Below are 17,219 nucleotides of genomic sequence, written 5' to 3' on the forward strand. Positions count from 1 at the left end.
ATCTCGTGCCAGCCCTGGAGTGGACTTTAAATATGGGGTTTCGGATATCGGACATCCACGGATGTTCAGATCCCTGCTCAAGTATAAATAGCATTGGTTGGCCTACCACCCGGCAATGTTACTACTAGTAAGCTTTCCAACTTGAAGGTTCAACTCGGACACACGAATTTCCCTATTATTCTCTTCCTCCATTCAACCTGTTGAAGTTAACAAAACACAACACGGACGCATTTCACAATGAAACTCTTCGCTGTTGTTGCTGTTGCCTTGATGGCCGCTGTTGCCCAAGCCAACAATTGTGCTGGTGGTCAGTATTCCATTTTATTTATAAACTAGTATTTTCTTGTTCAAGTTCATTTACTGAGTTCGAAACTAGTCGGAGGTGGTTGTTCAACCATGGCTTGCTGCAATGGCCGGCCCTGCGCGTATGACATGACAACCCACAACCTGATCTGCAAATAAGCGCCATTACGAGGCGTCCATCATTTTAATTAGATCAAACCGGTCCTGTGAGCCTGGGATTAGTGTGAAGTTAAAGGGGCCATAGACACAAAACGTATCCAAAAGGCAACCATGTCGTTGACCTTAAATCGTCAAATGCAATAATGAAGGACACACTCTCCCGTATTATGGACTATACTAGTACTAGTCAGCTATCCCTGTAGGCTCATGTATCTTCATCATTCAAATTTATTTTGTTTCAGTAGAGAGCAAGTTTATACTCTATTTCATTGAGATCCTGTTAGCCATACAGACCTAGCCAACATCCCACCCTTCCACAACGCCACGCCTGAAAAAATACAAAAAGAAGCGAAACCCCTCACTTAAAGAAGATACACCAAATATGATATGGCATATCCAGAACGCCGAAATGCTATCATACAAGGATCAAACAAGAGGCGAATACATAAAGACAAGGTTGAAGATACAGATGGATGAGGGTGATGTTGATACATAGTCCTGAGACGGAAAACGTATACATCATCCACCGCGACTTTGCCGTTTCAGCCGCCGCATCTGCCGCCGTGACGAGTATATGGCTTCTTCTGTCAGGATTTCGGGCGATGGCTGGAAATCTTGCTCCTCGGCTTCTGGAATTGGGTGACCGAATGCGAGAATTATTTGGTTGTGACTGTGAGGTGTGCCGCTTATTACGGCGACGGCGGTATCGCGAGTGCTCCGGTCTTCGAAGAAGGATGTGAAAGGCTTGTCGGGGGGGTGGGGAGGTAATGGGGGAAGGGCGGGGGCGGGGGTTGTGGAGGATATAAAATTCATGTCGAGGAGAGTTTTCTGACGCTTGACCGGATCTTTTGTGTTTGTGGTGGTGTTTGGTGTGTCTTTGCTTTTGCTGGCGGGTTTTGTATGGTCGTCTACAGGCTTGGAGGCCGGTTTGCGATTTTCTGAGATGGATTTGCGGTGCTTGGCTACTGACGCTGAGCGCGCTTCTTGGTGCAGTTGCCGGGCTGCCAGTGCATCCACATCGTGGGGATCTGGCGGAGTGCTAGGCGTGTCCGTTAATGGTGAGCCTTCCTCGCTGACTGCTTCAGGGGCTTGAGGTCGTTTTTGTGATCGTGGGCGGGGGCGTGATTGGGAGTCTGTTTCCTCAGCAAGCAGCAGTGGCTTATCTTTAGACATCTTCCGACGTTTTTCCTCGTCCTTCCATATTTGAAATTTGTTCACTAGGGCGACAAGTTCCTGGATGAGAATTCGGCGCTTTGGTTCATATAGATACTTCTCGTTCTCGTGGATACCAGTCAACCCCATTACACGCAGCCAGTCTTGACCGCGTAGATCTTCGAGCAGCCGATCAAGCTGTTGTTTCTCATGTTGGGCGCGATCCCGCTCGATATTCCGCAATTGTTTCTCCTGGCGTTCGAACTTGCGATGTGCGCGGAAGTATAGTTCTTCGTTCAAGGGGTCGACAGCAGGTGCGCGTAATGCGGAGTTTGGAAGATCGATCACTTTGCAACGATAAAGGTTTTGTAGTGGGTTTCCGAATGGTGAGGGATTCGGGGTGGAAGGCAAGGGTAGAGGTTCGGAGAGATCGTGTATCAAAGCAACAGTTGTACTGGCAGCAAGTGACTCCACTGTACCCCTAGTTAGCTTCTTAATGCGCAGTGTCGGGGTCAATCCAGACTTACCAGGCTTCGGGTCGTCGAGACTAATTATCTGCTCATAATTATAGAAGTATTGAGCGAGTTCACTCTTCGAGCGAGAGCCCGTGTCGGTAGAGCGCAGCGAGCGCCTTTCTGACCCAGTTTGCGCCGACGCGTCTTGCTCCTGTTCAACTCCGAGCTCACTTTGCTGCTTCGGTTGGAGCCCTACGTCTGCGATATTCCTCGTTGATTGTGACGCGTCCTTGCTCTCCGCGACATTATCCGGATCCCCCGCGTTCGGATCGGGATTGTTCCGTCGGGTGGTACGAGTGGTGGCGGGCGAACTCAGAGAATCTGCCTCCAAATCTCGTATAGTACTTGAGGGTCTGGGGACCGGCTTGGTGGGCTTATTGGCCGGGAGGGGTGAGATAGTGTCCAATGGGTCCGGCGATTCTCGCGCATCCGAGAGGAAGAGGGAGACGCCCCCGGAAGGTCCATCTCGGTCGGCGAGCGCACGGGGGGGTCTTGGCAATGCCATTGCCGTTTACGCGAGGATTTCCCGCGGTGTGAAAATGTGAGGATGAGGCAATGCTATCGGCCGAGGAGTTGGACATGCGGCGGGCGCGACGTGTGGCGGTCCACGGGCGCGCGACCTTCGGGGAGGGATTGGGTCTGAATTTGCCGTGGGGGGGATTTGTGATCGGGAGTGGTCGTGTCTAGGCAGTCAGGGGAGCTCTGGCGACGACGCCGGCCGACCTCTTGCTGGAGGCGCTGTCTCTTCATGGGTGGTGCCCCGTTGTCATCGGAGTGGTCGTCGGGAGTCCGTCGCACAGTACCGCGAAGAGAGCACGACAGAAGGGCCATTGCTCGACGAAGGGAGGGGAAGGCGGATTAGCCCAAAGGCATAGTGTGGACGCCTGCTGTTGTAGGCAGCTTTGGATTGGAGCCGAGTCAGTCGCAGGGTGGTGGTCGGCGCGGGGAGAAGAGGAGAAGATGTTGCGAGGAGGTTCTTGGCGGGTCGGGGAGGGAGGTGAGTATAGCAGTATAGTATGAGTATGAGTATAGTTACTACCACTCAGTATACTCTACGCAATCAACACATCTAGATCTATTCATTGAATGTTTCAAGTTGTGTTTATAACTACTGGCAGTATTCTATGTTAATATTTGCACATCCTTTTCATATTCACGTTACCTACTGTCAGTGGGTAGTACTAACCACTAGCTAGAATACCTCAGGCTGTCCGCCAGTTACTGCTAGTAGTACGATACTAATAGGAACTTGAATATACGAGTATATTATATAAATTTTCAAACTCCATTGGTCCATTCCAAGCTTGAACTTGCTACTTCCAAGGTTCTAGGGCTGATAGTATAACATAACTTGAAATGCCAGCTTGAATGCATCCTTCACAACATTCCCCGAGAGAATATATTTAACTCTGGAGACTCCGGTTTCAAAGAAAGCATTCTAAGGAGAACTGGCGGGAAAGGGGTGGATATCGTCTTGAACTCTCTCTCCGGGAAACTTCTCCACGCTTCATGGGAAACCGTTGCGGAATTTGGGAAAAATGATAGATATTGGGAAACGAGACATGATGGGTCATGGGATGCTTCGCATGAGTGCTTTTCAAGCCAATCGTTCATTCTTTGGTGTCGACCTCAGTACACTGGGCATCTACAGACCCCTGGAGCTCACACGGTGCGTTTAATGTCCCAAATGTCTTGATTGCGATAAACTGGAACGCGCTTCTAACATAGTCTTCTACCTTAGAACCTTGAAGCAGGTTATGTCCTACCTCCAAGATAAGAAAGTTCAACCAATTCATCCCAGGGCAATTTTTGAGCTGATGCGCAAGCTGCGTTCAGGCATATGCAAACCGCTCAACACATGGAAAAGATCATTATCAAAATTCCCGACAACCCCTCTCAACTCGCCGTCTCTAAATATGAGTCCCCTCTGTCGCTTTCGCCGGATGTGTCGTACCTCATTGTCGGCGGCCTTGGAGGCCTGGGCCGGGCTATATCTAGATGGATGGTTAAGCAGGGCGCAAAAAGCCTAGTCTTCCTGTCACGATCAACAGAACTGACTCCAATACGTAAGTCTTTCATTGAAGAGCTCCAAATCATGGGATGTACCATACATACTGTGACTGAGAGTGTTGTGAGCGCCGAGGATATACAGAAAGCCATCGACCTCTGCCCAAAGCCACTTGCTGGCATCATCCAATTGGCCATCTCTCTGAAGGTAAGGATAATAAGGTGATAAATTGCATAATATTCGAGGCTGATAATAAGCTCTAGGACCACACATTCGCAACTATGACCCACGAAGCATGGCATGATTCTCTCGCCCCCCAAAGTCACCGGGACATGGAATCTGTATCAAGCCACTCGCGAAAATAAGTTGGATTTCTGTGCGATGTTTGGCTCTATTGTCTCTGCTTGTGGAAACCCCGGACAGAGTAATTATGCCGCGGCAAATTCCTTTCTCGAGTCATTTACTTCATACGCACGAGCGACCGGCTACCCAGCCGCTGTGATTCAACTCGGAGCGATGGGAGACATTGGGTTTGTGAGTGAAAGTCCAGAGCTTCAGAGAAGATTATGTGATCTTCTTCTTCAACCATTGAGGGAAAGGGACCTTATCCAAAGCCTGGATGTTGCAATCAGACAGGCGCGACTTGTTCGAACGTTTGACGAGCAGCAGAACATGGGCTCACTCTCCATTGGATTACAGCCCATGACTAGAAGTGTTCGAGTAACTACCTATCAGAGCGACCGTCGATTTGCCCTTTACGATCGTTCCGGGATGGAATCCGATCGGCATGGGGCTTCTGATCTGCGTCGGATGAATCAATTTCTGTCTAAGGTAGAGCGAGAGCCTTCTATCTTGGATCTCCAATCATCGTTGGACCTGCTCATTGAAGAGATTGCTCGCTTGATACACGCAGAAGAAGACCACGACGAATCACTTCAAGCAGCTGCGGAGATTATCATTGACTCCCTGATGACGAACGAGATTCGAAATTGGTTACGGAAAAAGATTGGTGTTGATGTCCCCACTTTGCAGATTACCAAGGCCAGGGATGTGGGAGGGCTTGCGTTGCTTGTTATCAAAGTTCTGAAGGAGAAGTATAGCGAGGGTGGTACAACCGAGAAGTAGTAAATCAGTCAAGGTCAGTATATGAGCGTTCTCGCCATTAATGGGCTCCGGAGAAAGGATAGCGCCAAGTTTGGAAGATAGCGAGAGAACAATCAATTCCATGAACCATCATGATTAAGCTTCAGTAAGGGAGAACTAAACGGAGGCTTCAAGAGTTGAGATAACTTCATGTTGAACCTCCTCAAAGCTGTTTAGTAAACTGTAAATCCTGAGTACAACCCCCCCCTATATCCTCAAAAGATATAGATATATCCTTAACTAGTAGGATACTCGAGTCCTCCATGGATCACATCCACCCTGATCCACTTCCAGTGCTCCAACAACCGAAATGGCATTTGCATTATCCGACCCCCACACCTCAACGTGGGGTGACTCCATTCGTGAGACATCCACTTCAACTTGCCACCGCAGTCATGCACCCAGTGGCTTAAACTGGCGCACCTGGGCATCCCAGATTCATTTATAAGACTAAGATTTACCAGGACTTGACACGGACTTCCTTCCGAAGAACAGCGATGAACAGCTTGGCCTGAATCGGCCAGCATGCAACCAGGAGGAAACACCGAACCAACCCCGCATGAAACGTGGGGGAAAGGCGATCAGGAATCAGGATGGATGAGGGGAGAACAGCGACTCGTCCAGCTCTCCACTCTCTCCCCACGCGCCCGGCGCGAATGACTGTTTGGATGACCTTCAGGCGGAACATGAACGGCTAATTAGATTGGCGCTGGTGGGGGACGTGGGGGTTGAGCAATCCAACTGAGGTTATTTAGCTAACCGGACGACCCCATGTTTCTGTTTCTGTTTCTGATCCATTTCCCCCACCTCATCATTCCCGGTAAGGCGCATCGCATCGACCCCCTGTTGTGTACAATGGAAATATCCCGAATTGCTGACTCGACTGCAGAATTCCATTCATCATGACGGCCAACGGTACTATCAAGCGGAATCCCCTCCCCCACGGTTTCTACGTGCCTACCGTAGCATTCTTCGAGGCCGACGAAGAGGTCGACCTGGCGACAGTCGAGAAGCACGCCGTCTATCTGGCCCGCAGCGGTGTCACCGGTCTGGTTACCCAAGGCAGCAATGGTGAAGCCGTCCACCTGGATCGCGCCGAGCGCAACGCCATCACTGCCGCGACTCGCCGCGCCGTCGATGCCGCTGGCTACACCACAATGCCAGTGATCGCGGGCTGCGGAGCTGCCTCCACACGCGAGACTATCCAACTGTGCAAGGATTCAGGAGCAGCAGGTGCCGACGCGGTCCTGGTGCTACCGCCCAGTTACTACAAGGCGCTGGTCAACACCGAGTCGATGCACGCCCACTTCCGCGCTGTGGCCGATGCCTCCCCCATCCCCGTCCTCATCTATAACTTCCCCGGCGCCTCGTCCGGATTGGATCTCTCCTCAGACGATATCCTGGCCTTGGCCAAGCACCCCAACATTATTGGTTGCAAACTCACCTGCGGTAACACGGGCAAGCTGGCGCGGATCGCCGCGGGCGCAAAGTCCGATTTCTTGACCTTTGGTGGTTCCGCCGACTTCACGCTGCAGACTCTTGTTGCTGGTGGTGCGGGTATCATTGGTGGCACTGCCAATATTATTCCACGATCATGCGTGCGGGTGATGGAGCTGTATCGCGCGGGCAAGGTTGAGGAGGCACAAAAGCTGCAAGCGATTGTTGCCCGAGCGGACTGGGCTGCCATTCATGGTGGATTTGTTGCGGTCAAGAGTGGGCTGCAGTCATATCACGGATACGGTGGTCTACCTCGACGTCCCTGCGTGGAGCCCTCTGCAACGGCCGCCGCGGCCATTCAGGAGGAATTCCGTGAGGGTATCGAGTTGGAGCGGAGTCTGGAGAAGTCAGTCTAGACATCACGGGAGATAATAGTACTAGCCTATAGTGATTAGCAGTCGCTAGAACGAATCATGATACCTTGGCCTTGACCTTAACCTTGACCCCGCAATTCCTAGAGGTACTGTAGCTTGAAAACAAGCCACTATGGGGGCACGGGGCTCTTGATATACTAGTATGGAGGATGTGAATGCGAATGCGAAGTTGAGGGGAGAAGCGAGATGTCACTGTGGTATTCCCTTTCCCCTACTACGCTATCTACAGCTCCCACCTCCCACCTCCACCTCCCGCGGCACTTCCACTCCTCCCCTCAACCACCCGCTTCTTTCCCTCCAATTTCCCTCCACTGCCACTTCTAACATGCCCAAGGCCAGCCGATGTCGCATGTGGAGGTGGAAGTGGCAGGTCGCACCTGACGATTGGGTCTGATTAGTCGGATGTAACCTGACAAACGGACTGCCACCCTGAAACATCCAGGGATTTGTTTATCGAGAGATTCCACTCAGCCTACATGCCGATCGGTGATCGGCATGTTCACTGCCCCCATAAATATTCAAGTTCCCTGTCGAGAACCTCCTGCTGGCTTCTCGTGTCCGTCTTCGCCCTCGTCACTCTCGTCACCCTCATCGCCATGAAGTTCTCCCTATTCGGCGTGCTCGGTCTTCTCACCGCGGCCACTGCCGTCAAGGTGAATCCACTTCCCGCTCCCCGCAACATCACTTGGGGATCCAGTGGACCCATTGCCGTGAAACAACTCTCCCTGCACAGCTCGAGCAATGTTGTCTCCCACGATGACCTCAACAGTGCCTGGGAGCGCGCCTGGTCCGCCATCACTACTCTCCATTGGGTCCCTGCCGCGACAGAGGCACCCATTCCTCACTTCGACCCCTTTCCGACCCCGTCGCCGAACGCGAAACGCGATGCCTCCTCCGCAATTCACTCGGTACACCTCTCGGTCGCCCACGGCGATGCTGATCTGCAGCATGGCGTCGACGAGTCATACACATTGGAAGTGACAAAGACATCTGGTCGTGTTAATATCAAGGCCAAGACTGTCTGGGGCGCGATGCACGCGTTCACGACCTTGCAACAGTTGATCATCTCCGACGGCCACGGCGGTTTGATCCTAGAGCAGCCGGTGAAGATCACGGATGCACCACTCTACCCGTACCGTGGTATCATGTTAGACAGTGGTCGCAACTTCATCTCCCTCCCCAAGATCTTGGAGCAGATCGATGGCATGGCCCTGTCCAAGCTCAACGTGCTGCACTGGCACATCGATGACGCCCAGTCATGGCCAATTCAAATGCATACCTATCCCGAGATGGTGAAGGACGCCTACTCGCCTCGCGAAGTCTACACTGCAGCCGATATCCGGCACGTTATTGCCTATGCCCGCGCCCGTGCGGTCCGTGTCATACCCGAAGTCGATATGCCCGGTCACTCCTCATCTGGCTGGAAGCAGGTGGACCCGGAGATCGTGGCCTGCGCTAACTCATGGTGGTCGAACGACAACTGGCCGCTTCACACGGCCGTTGAGCCAAACCCGGGTCAACTGGATATCATCTACAATAAGACCTACGATGTTGTGCGCAATGTGTACAACGAGCTGTCCGGCATCTTTACCGACAACTGGTTCCACGTTGGCGCGGACGAGCTTCAGCCCGGCTGTTACAACTTCAGCACACACGTCACAGAGTGGTTCGCCGAAGACCCGTCACGTACATACAACGACCTGGCCCAGTACTGGGTTGACAAGGCCATCCCAATCTTCCGCGATGCAGGCAAACACCGCCGCATCATGATGTGGGAAGATATCTTCCTCTCGGCCGAAGCCGCCCACGACGTCCCCAAGGACATCGTCTTACAGAGCTGGAACAACGGCCTAGGCAACATCGACAACCTCACAGCCCACGGCTACGACGTCGTCGTCTCTTCGTCCGACTTCCTATATCTCGACTGCGGCAAGGGCGGCTTCGTCACGAACGACCCCCGCTACGACGTGATGTCGAACCCAGACGCCAACACCCCGAACTTCAACTACCAAGGACCCGGCGGCTCCTGGTGCGCCCCTTACAAGACCTGGCAACGTATCTACGACTACGACTTCACGGCCAACCTCACCGACGCCCAAGCAAAGCACGTCCTCGGCGCCGAAGCCCCCCCTCTGGTCCGAACAGGTCGACGACGTAACCATCTCGAGCTCTTTCTGGCCGCGCGCCTCGGCACTCGGTGAGCTTGTTTGGTCTGGAAACCGAAATGCGGCGGGTGAGAAGCGCACGACTGAGCTCACGCAGCGTCTGCTGAATTTCCGGGAGTACCTCGTTGCGAACGGCGTTATGGCTACTGCGCTTGTGCCGAAGTATTGTCTCCAGCACCCGCATGCTTGTGACTTTTACTACAACCAGACTGCTATCGTTTGAGAGTATATTGTAGGGTCTGGATTAGGGCTGTCTTTTCCACTTCACTCGTCTGTTCTTTGATGGGTTGGGCTTTTTTTTTGCATACTTTTAGCTTTTCTCCGATACCCAATTACATTGGTACTTTCTCTCATTACTTTCCACGCTCGTCGGGCTTGGTTACCAGGCATTCTACTATTTATCAGTGCTCTTGGAACTGCATGCCACATTCTTTCCACATAAAGAGTTATATCTGCCTCGGCAGTCGGCTTTCGCAACTCAATGTAGTGACAGCCTTCGAGGTTGGAAGTTTGTCTATATCCATAGAGTGTGGACTGATGATTCGCAAAGAAGTGATAATTTGTAATTAATTCATAGTACCCATGCTCTTTCAAAATCTCAAACAATACCCAGAGCTTTAGATGGCAACCTAAGACCGTCTTTACCACCTTGAAGCTGATTTAGAATGATGCATGGCTGGTCAAATCACCTATACTTGCAACAGTGTATAAAGTAAAGGTCTCCCATGCCCAGTATTTAATCTAATTCTCATTTCCATAGACACCTTAACCAACCTTGGAAGACCCCATGGCTTGGAACAAAGCAAGTCTCGCCATCGACAACCTGGGCACGCTAATGTAGTGCAACATCCCCAGACACGAAAGAGGGGGAGGAAATACACCATCCACAAACGGACATATTCTTCCCCTTTTCACTATGTTCCTGTTCTCACCACCGGAGAACTCCAATAAGGTCTGTCGCCGAGCGAGGATATGCAGGTGAGATAGAAGGCACGCCCGCATGTGGCGCGGCGTGGCGTGCCCTCTGATCTTTCTGACGGGATGTCTATCGGTGACACCGGGGGCTAAGTTCTGTTTTGGTTTTCTTTGGCTATACTATTCCTGTTACGGGTCTGGGGTTGCTTGGTGCTCACATCAGAAACTGATTACATACAGCGGGAGAGGTGAAGTGAAGTGAAGTGCTGGAAATACATTCCAAGGATTAGATTGGATTATCCGGGGGATGCCTGCTAAATACTATGACAGAAGTACCGTGAGTACCGGTACAATGGCCGGGTTAAGTCAGATTTGACTAAATCGGGCTTCTGTGAGACTTTCCAATTCGTCCGTGGAGTGTGGGATTCGGAATAAGGCTGGGATATCGCGGGTTTAGATAATATTTCGCTTGGAGATCCTTGTTATGGACTGACTTGGTGGCTTGGGATTCCAATATTGGTACATACTGTTTTTCTGGTTTCTACAGGCCCTCCAGGTACCCATGTAGATATACTAATATCAAGGCACACTGGCCAGGTATGCTTTCGATTGATTTGTTCACGGCACGCGGCTCTATGCCTTCTTTGGTCTATAGTTAAATCATCAGAACTATTTATCACTCGACTCGGCTCGACTAAACTCCGTGCGACCGGTTCGGTTCCGGTTCTTTTGCCTGTTGCACGACGACGAAGGGAGGCTCGATTCGTCGGGTGTTTGATATCGCATCTGCGCGTGCATCCGGGCACGAGGCCTTTTGTGAAACTTGTGCGTTTGTGGTGATTGACTGTATCGGTTTGAGGATGGAAGCTGTGTCGAGGGAAGGGGTGTTGGTGTTGGTGTCTGTGCCTTGTTTGATGAGATATTTCTGGTCGTCTTGTATGACCATCTGTTTCATTTTGGTGACAAGCTTGTTTCATGGTTGTTGATGTCTTAGTTCCTGTAAGAAGGGCAAGGTAGTAAACAGTTTCGTCTTTCTAGTGTCACACCTCAAATCATCATCAATCAAGTATATCCAGTTGCAATCCGTCAGCAGTTGCCTTGGAAAAGGCTGGTAGAGTATGTCATATTCTCGTGATCTTGTTACACTCCATTGGACCCAGAACTAAGCTCTAAGCGATTGTCTGATCCCCCGGCCTGTGACTAGATGCGCACGTTAGATTTGGTGGGTATCAAAATCACATAAAATCGTGTTCTAATAATGATATCCTTTCTAGTATCTTGTCAACCGAGACTAGTCATAATACATATGATGTCAACTCACTCTGATTTTGCTGCTGTATACCTAGTATGCTCCTTGGGGGGGTTGCACAATATTATATCCTCGTAATATCGAAGAAGTCCTGGCAAGGCATACAAATCGCACGACAGCATCCTAAACTATACATCAGCAAATAAAACCTTTCGAAATACGAGTTACAATGGACGCTTTGAACATTCTTGATCACTCTTTTGCGCCTTGACTGGAGTCGAACTGTATTCGGAGATATTTCCCAAACTGGATCCATATACTGCATATCTGACGGGGCATTCACTCAGGGCGTGAAATATGCTGCTAGGACAAGGAGCACCTTAATTGATACAATGCTTGCAATAGCAATATTCAGGCTGATAGATAATATTGTCGTCACGGGGTATGTCGCGGACTTAATGATGCTAAAAATGACCCCATAATGTACTGCATTTAGATTTAATGGCAAGTCGAATCTCCTTCGACGATCCTACAAACGAACTTAGCGATGAGCGATCAGACCCTGCATGAATTCTATCCTGTGTAACCTGCAGAATTGACACTTGATCGTCAAGCTAGAGAAGTCAAAGCAGGCCAAAAAGCAAGGAAGCACCGATCCAATACCAAGAAAGACTTCGCAATCACACACACTGACGGTGTACGGCGTATTGGAATTCTTTGGGTGCCGTTTGTCTATCCGATCCGATCCCATCACATCTACCCCACCGAAAAGAAAAATTCTCATTACTCGTAAAAGATATTTCCGCGGTGTGTTCCATTGTGTCGGGTTCACTTGGTCAAATCCCAAATCCAGAGCCCGGGGATTCCGAGATCGCTTTCCCCCAACAAAAAAGCTCCACCGAGAAGGGGAAAAAGAAAAAGAAAAAAAAAAACCAGGGCAAACAAGAAAGGAAATTCACGATGCAGTGTAACCGCAAAGTCCTTGAGATCATAAACAAGAAATCCTAGAATACGTCAATCTCTCCACACTGTCTCGGGTGCCCACTCGTAGGTGAGAGGAAAAAAAAGCAAGAAGAAAAGCTCTCCTAGTGGATCCGCACCGCCTCAGAAAGTGGACACGATCGAGAAGCCAAGGACACCGCCGGATCTCGGGGTCAGCGAGGTAAATTTTTCATAGGGCAGATCGGCGTAGGTCTCAAGATTTCCTTCCGGGGATGGATAAATCAGGCAATTGATTCATCCCTATGGAACAGATCCCCCTACTGCGTACTCCGTAAAGTGGAGGACGTTACTGAAAAATGAGGCACTTGTGGCTGATCATCGACACGAAGATTTCCAGAATAGCGATTAGTTTTATGGAGACAGGCGCCCGCTGGGGCAGGTCCCAAAAGGGAAGTAGGGTACTCCGTATAGTAATCATACTAGAAGAATATGGCGGATATACTACTATCTTGCCAAGGAATCCGTTTACCAGATTACGCGCCCCGAACAAAGGAAACAAAAATTATACTTTAATAGTGGAGGAAGCTCCCCACATGCCACACGGGTTGTCAGAATTTAATTCTTCGGATAGCAGCAGGGCGAGGGACTGTCGTATCCGATGCATTTTAGGGCGCGTCCACTGGTGTACATAGGATACAGAGCCTGCGGAAAATACCTCCGCATGGCCAAAAACCTGGGCAATAGTGTGCTCGATGGGGTGCGGGTAGGAGCTTAGATATCCATATGGATACCATGTTTATTTATTTTATTTCCTGACTATCTAGTCCCACCTTCCTTTTTTCGTTTTCGATCGGAAATTGACATATACCTCCGAAAAGCTCGTGTAGGTAGTTTATTTCCGACAATTGCCGAAGCACGCGCCTGTCTACTTCGTAAGGAGACTTATTATGCGGTGAAGCAATACCGAGAGGTGACAGATCGAAATGACTAGTTGACCCCTCACAGGGGCGCCGATCTTCTTCGAAGTGGGCAGTTCAAGGTATTGAAATTACTGGCAGAGGACGCAGTGTCCATGGATTTATGCAGCACCGTAAGGGGAAAAAAGGCGCAAGATTACCGTACATGTACAGACAGGGAGGCGATGTGAAGTGAAGTTTAAGTGACGTGAGGGGAGGAGAGAGGGGAAGGCCTGGAGGGCGAGAGGTGCCTGGATGAGGTAAAATTGCATGCGCGCTTATGCAAATCTGGTTCCCGATCCCGCGTCTGGAGGCGATGAAGATCACAAATGTGATAGGTATATACCGCGGGAGATAAGTTAATATAATCTAGATACGGTGATAGGGCGCACACCACGAACTACATATTAGAGGATCGAGCGAGCCACTAGTTTTGCGGTCTTGTGCAGATCTGCCCCTCTTTCTTTCTCCCACTTGGGCTATTGGAAGTGTGATCTGCCGGTGCATCTGCGGAATCAAGAGTGACAGCAGCGACAGCGATAGCGTGCTTGATGTACATATGCAAGTATGATATGTGGGAGGTCCTGTATGCGAGCTACTCCATACAGTAACCTTGGAAGCTGTGGTTGCTTCCAGGACATATGCCGAGCTCTTCTCTCCACCCCGGTTTGATGCAAGATTGACAAGTGCTATCTGCATGCATGCTTCGAGCTAAACGGGAGGGAGTATCTATTACACCGGCAGGGAGAACCGAGTGTTCTCTCTCTGGGACCATCGGTCTACTCGATTTGTTCTCAATTATGGCTATCATTGTGAACTAGTATTTGGGGTAAATCCGGCCGAGACTACTAGGATTGTATCTCGTGTACCGAAAACTATTGCCTAGGATCGTGTGACGGCTGTACGACGCCTCTGGAATTCCGGGCCAATCGCCAGGCATGTCTCTTACCCCTTCGCGTGTTGCGGGTACACGTTACGAAAGGGCTCTGGGGTTGGGTTGAGTTCGGTTCGGCTGGGTGAGTCGGAGGCAACTGGGTTTGGGGCGTCATTAAAAGCCACGCAAACCTGCCTTGTTTCTAGAGTCTGTATAATTTTTAGTCAAAGTTTCTCGGCAAGGGCAAGATTGTTTGCTCCGTCGAACGGCACATCCATGTACATATGGAGTACATACGCCACTCACCCGGGTTCTGTAGATCCTCGTCGATCAGAGATGATTTAATTCGCTGTACAGTAGTTAAACCGTACACATACGTCTGGGGCCAGGGAGCGGAGGTACTCCGGAAACGAGGCGATCCTTTTTTCATCGTGCCTCGCACCAATCACAATGTTCAGGCCGAGTCATGTTCCTTGCTGGGGTCGGAGGGTGAATGAATCGATCTCAGCCCCTCCTCTTGTCTCTCTCTCACTGTCACCTTCACACTAAAGCTTATCTTGCGTCGATAGTTCGCGGGGGTTATCACAGGGCGGGAAGCCCATTGGATATGCTTTGTTCAGAAATGGTAATCTTCACCCGAGGACGAAGAAGAATAAGAAAATACGGCGTCCTGGGGGCCAGAAAAAGAAAGAAAACGTGCCCGGGTGAATGGGAAGAAACACCGCGATAGGATAGACTCCTCCATGTTCAAACGCCCAGCAGCAAGTACTCGTACGTCATTCTTAATAGAGAGCAAATTCGCCGGCAGACGCAGCAACCGGTGGCCTAGGACCCTCGCTAGCCAAGCAAGCCCAGGCGCCAACAAACTCATTTTCAGGTTTCTCCAGTGCGCTATCCGTCTCTCCCTTCCCTTGTACAAACATGTACGGAGTACAGCAGCCATAACCCAACCTAACCGAACCACCGAGCCCTCACCCCCACAACTCTTCCACATGGTGAAAGGATCGGACCGCCCTCCCTGCCCGTACCCGTACCCTTGCCCCGTCCCCCCGTTCCCGTGCTCCAAGGGCCAGACGCGAGGCGCTACACTACTACAACATGACGAATCACAACCCGTACAACGCTACGGAGTCGATGCAGGGGAGTTCCCGTACCATGTGACCCATAGGATAGGGAAGGTGGAATAGGGGGGGGACGGTGCAGGCCTGGATCGACGTCCGTCCGATCCTGCGGTCGTGAAATTCCGATTGTGATTTCTCTTGTGTCTCGCAGTTTCTTAACGGACAAGGCAGGAGGATATCTAGTCATGTCGGCTGTCGATCGGCCCCCACAGGCGGGGCCTGTGTTGAGAGATTCCGATTTGGTAAGATACGTATGCCCTCTCTTTCCTACGAGTATACGAAGCAATCCGTACTCCGTACATATGGCCTGCATTGTCAGTACATACTGTACACCAGTAGGATGGTGATTTAATTATTTCTGCTTGTCTCTGACTTGCCCCTTTTTACGCCCCTTGCCTTGCCTTACCTTGCCTGCTGCTTCGTGGCTTGTCACTCACTCACTCACACATGCACACCTCCATGCGTGCGTACTTACGTACTTCCTTACACGCACTCACGTTCGCGGAGAATAACCGTCGGGAATATTTGTAAGGTGCTGTCAAAGTTCGCTACCGGTCGGTCAATGGTGGCTGGCTGGCTGGCTCGCTATCATGCTCAAGTTCAAGTTCAAGTTGATGATCATGTTTCTCTAACCCAAATGGACCGTGCTTTGCTGCCCAAATTTGTAGATTCGACGGTCTAGATCTGACTCGGAGGAAACTTTGGCCACAGGACAGCGCATACATAGCTTGGAAACCTACTCTGCGGTTCTTGTCGCAGGGAGAGAGAGAGAGGGATCACAGAGAAATCCGTGCAGAGCCCCCCCCTCTCCCCCAAGATCAGTCGACCGCCCCCAGTCAGGTGCATAACCGTGCGCTGAGACAGGGGGAACCGGTGTGCTGGATTTGTTAAAGCTCTGTTCTACAGAGCACGGAGTACCGTAAATGTCAATCATGATCCTGCGGGGGCTTGGCTATCCATTCCATCGAGTAAAGAAAAGTGTAGGGGCAGGGGTAGGGGAAGCGGAAATTTAGGATACAATGAACAGATAACAACGAAAAGAAAAAGAAAAAGAAAAACAAGGCAGGGAACACCGGGTAGAACGGCGCTTCGACCGCTTCCCAGAGAGTCAAAAGTACATTGTCTGCTCCGTACGGAGCATGGGCTTCTCAAATGACTCGAGCAACGGGTGTCAAAATTTTGGCAAGGAAATAGCGTTGGGGAGGCCATTGCTTGGCGAGGGAGAGATGTGCTCCACTCTTTTCAGGGGAAGCGTGAGATGAGAGATGAAAGGGAGCCAAATCGAGTAGTTACTCGTACGGTGGGCTACTGTACAGTAGGGGCCCCATATATTATCACACTTAGTGTGGCTAGTTGGTGGGGTGAGGCACATTCCCTCCCTACCCGAGGAAAATCACTGCGCAAGACAGGTGTCATGTCGATCTGCCATATCTTTCCAGCCAGCCATGATTTTATCGTGGATCTGTCAAAGTCAATTCGAGAGATTTTTTTCCTTTTATGCTCTGTACGGAGTACGGATATTCGACTATTGATTCGGAATCCTTCAAATACTAGTATTAAATCCACTATACTAGAGAGTAGACTCATGATAGTTTCATTTGGTTTAATATGTGGTACTCCATATTATGACTCAGCTACATAGCTGGATCTACCCATGATACTTCCTCAAACTCGTCCATGATCGTCGCCATTCTATAAAATACTAAATGGACCGTCTGTGATGCGCCGGGGTACACGGATCGACCGGACTTAACCGTCAACCCAGCAAACTTAGTGGTCTACTATCTCTGGCAATCCCTGTAGACTGACAAATACTTCGCATGTGTAGATTAAGCTAAGCGCTAAC

The 17,219-nt window shown here is 50.5% G+C and overlaps 5 protein-coding genes across 5 annotated transcripts; 3 read left to right on the forward strand and 2 right to left on the reverse strand.

Annotated features, from left to right (window-relative positions):
* Positions 1-981: 981 nt before the first annotated feature.
* Positions 982-2,960, reverse strand: N7481_011578 (acetyltransferase SAS4-like domain-containing protein; the record flags this gene model as incomplete). Its single annotated transcript, XM_057270797.1, has 3 exons — positions 982-2,087; positions 2,142-2,620; positions 2,725-2,960. The coding sequence occupies 3 exons, from the start codon at positions 2,958-2,960 to the stop codon at positions 982-984; spliced, it is 1,821 nt and encodes a 606-aa protein (XP_057117971.1).
* Positions 2,961-3,969: 1,009 nt separating this feature from the next.
* Positions 3,970-5,262, forward strand: N7481_011579 (beta-ketoacyl reductase; the record flags this gene model as incomplete). Its single annotated transcript, XM_057270798.1, has 2 exons — positions 3,970-4,344; positions 4,432-5,262. The coding sequence occupies 2 exons, from the start codon at positions 3,970-3,972 to the stop codon at positions 5,260-5,262; spliced, it is 1,206 nt and encodes a 401-aa protein (XP_057117972.1).
* Positions 5,263-6,182: 920 nt separating this feature from the next.
* On the forward strand, positions 6,183-7,133 carry N7481_011580 (dihydrodipicolinate synthase family protein; the record flags this gene model as incomplete). The annotated part of the gene is made up of 1 exon (XM_057270799.1): positions 6,183-7,133. One exon carries the CDS (start codon positions 6,183-6,185, stop codon positions 7,131-7,133), a length of 951 nt encoding a protein of 316 aa, XP_057117973.1.
* Positions 7,134-7,747: 614 nt separating this feature from the next.
* Positions 7,748-9,539, forward strand: N7481_011581 (beta-N-acetylhexosaminidase; the record flags this gene model as incomplete). Its single annotated transcript, XM_057270800.1, is given in 2 exon segments — positions 7,748-9,286; positions 9,297-9,539. 2 exon segments carry the CDS (start codon positions 7,748-7,750, stop codon positions 9,537-9,539), a joined length of 1,782 nt encoding a protein of 593 aa, XP_057117974.1.
* Positions 9,540-10,925: 1,386 nt separating this feature from the next.
* On the reverse strand, positions 10,926-11,186 carry N7481_011582 (uncharacterized protein; the record flags this gene model as incomplete). The annotated part of the gene is made up of 1 exon (XM_057270801.1): positions 10,926-11,186. The coding sequence occupies one exon, from the start codon at positions 11,184-11,186 to the stop codon at positions 10,926-10,928; it is 261 nt and encodes an 86-aa protein (XP_057117975.1).
* Between the last annotated feature and the right edge of the window lie 6,033 nt (positions 11,187-17,219).

This window comes from Penicillium waksmanii, assembly GCF_028829765.1.
Source record: "Penicillium waksmanii strain IBT 27052 chromosome Unknown utg000009l:1.0-4314994.0:1.0-4318279.0, whole genome shotgun sequence".
NCBI lineage: Eukaryota > Fungi > Ascomycota > Eurotiomycetes > Eurotiales > Aspergillaceae > Penicillium > Penicillium waksmanii.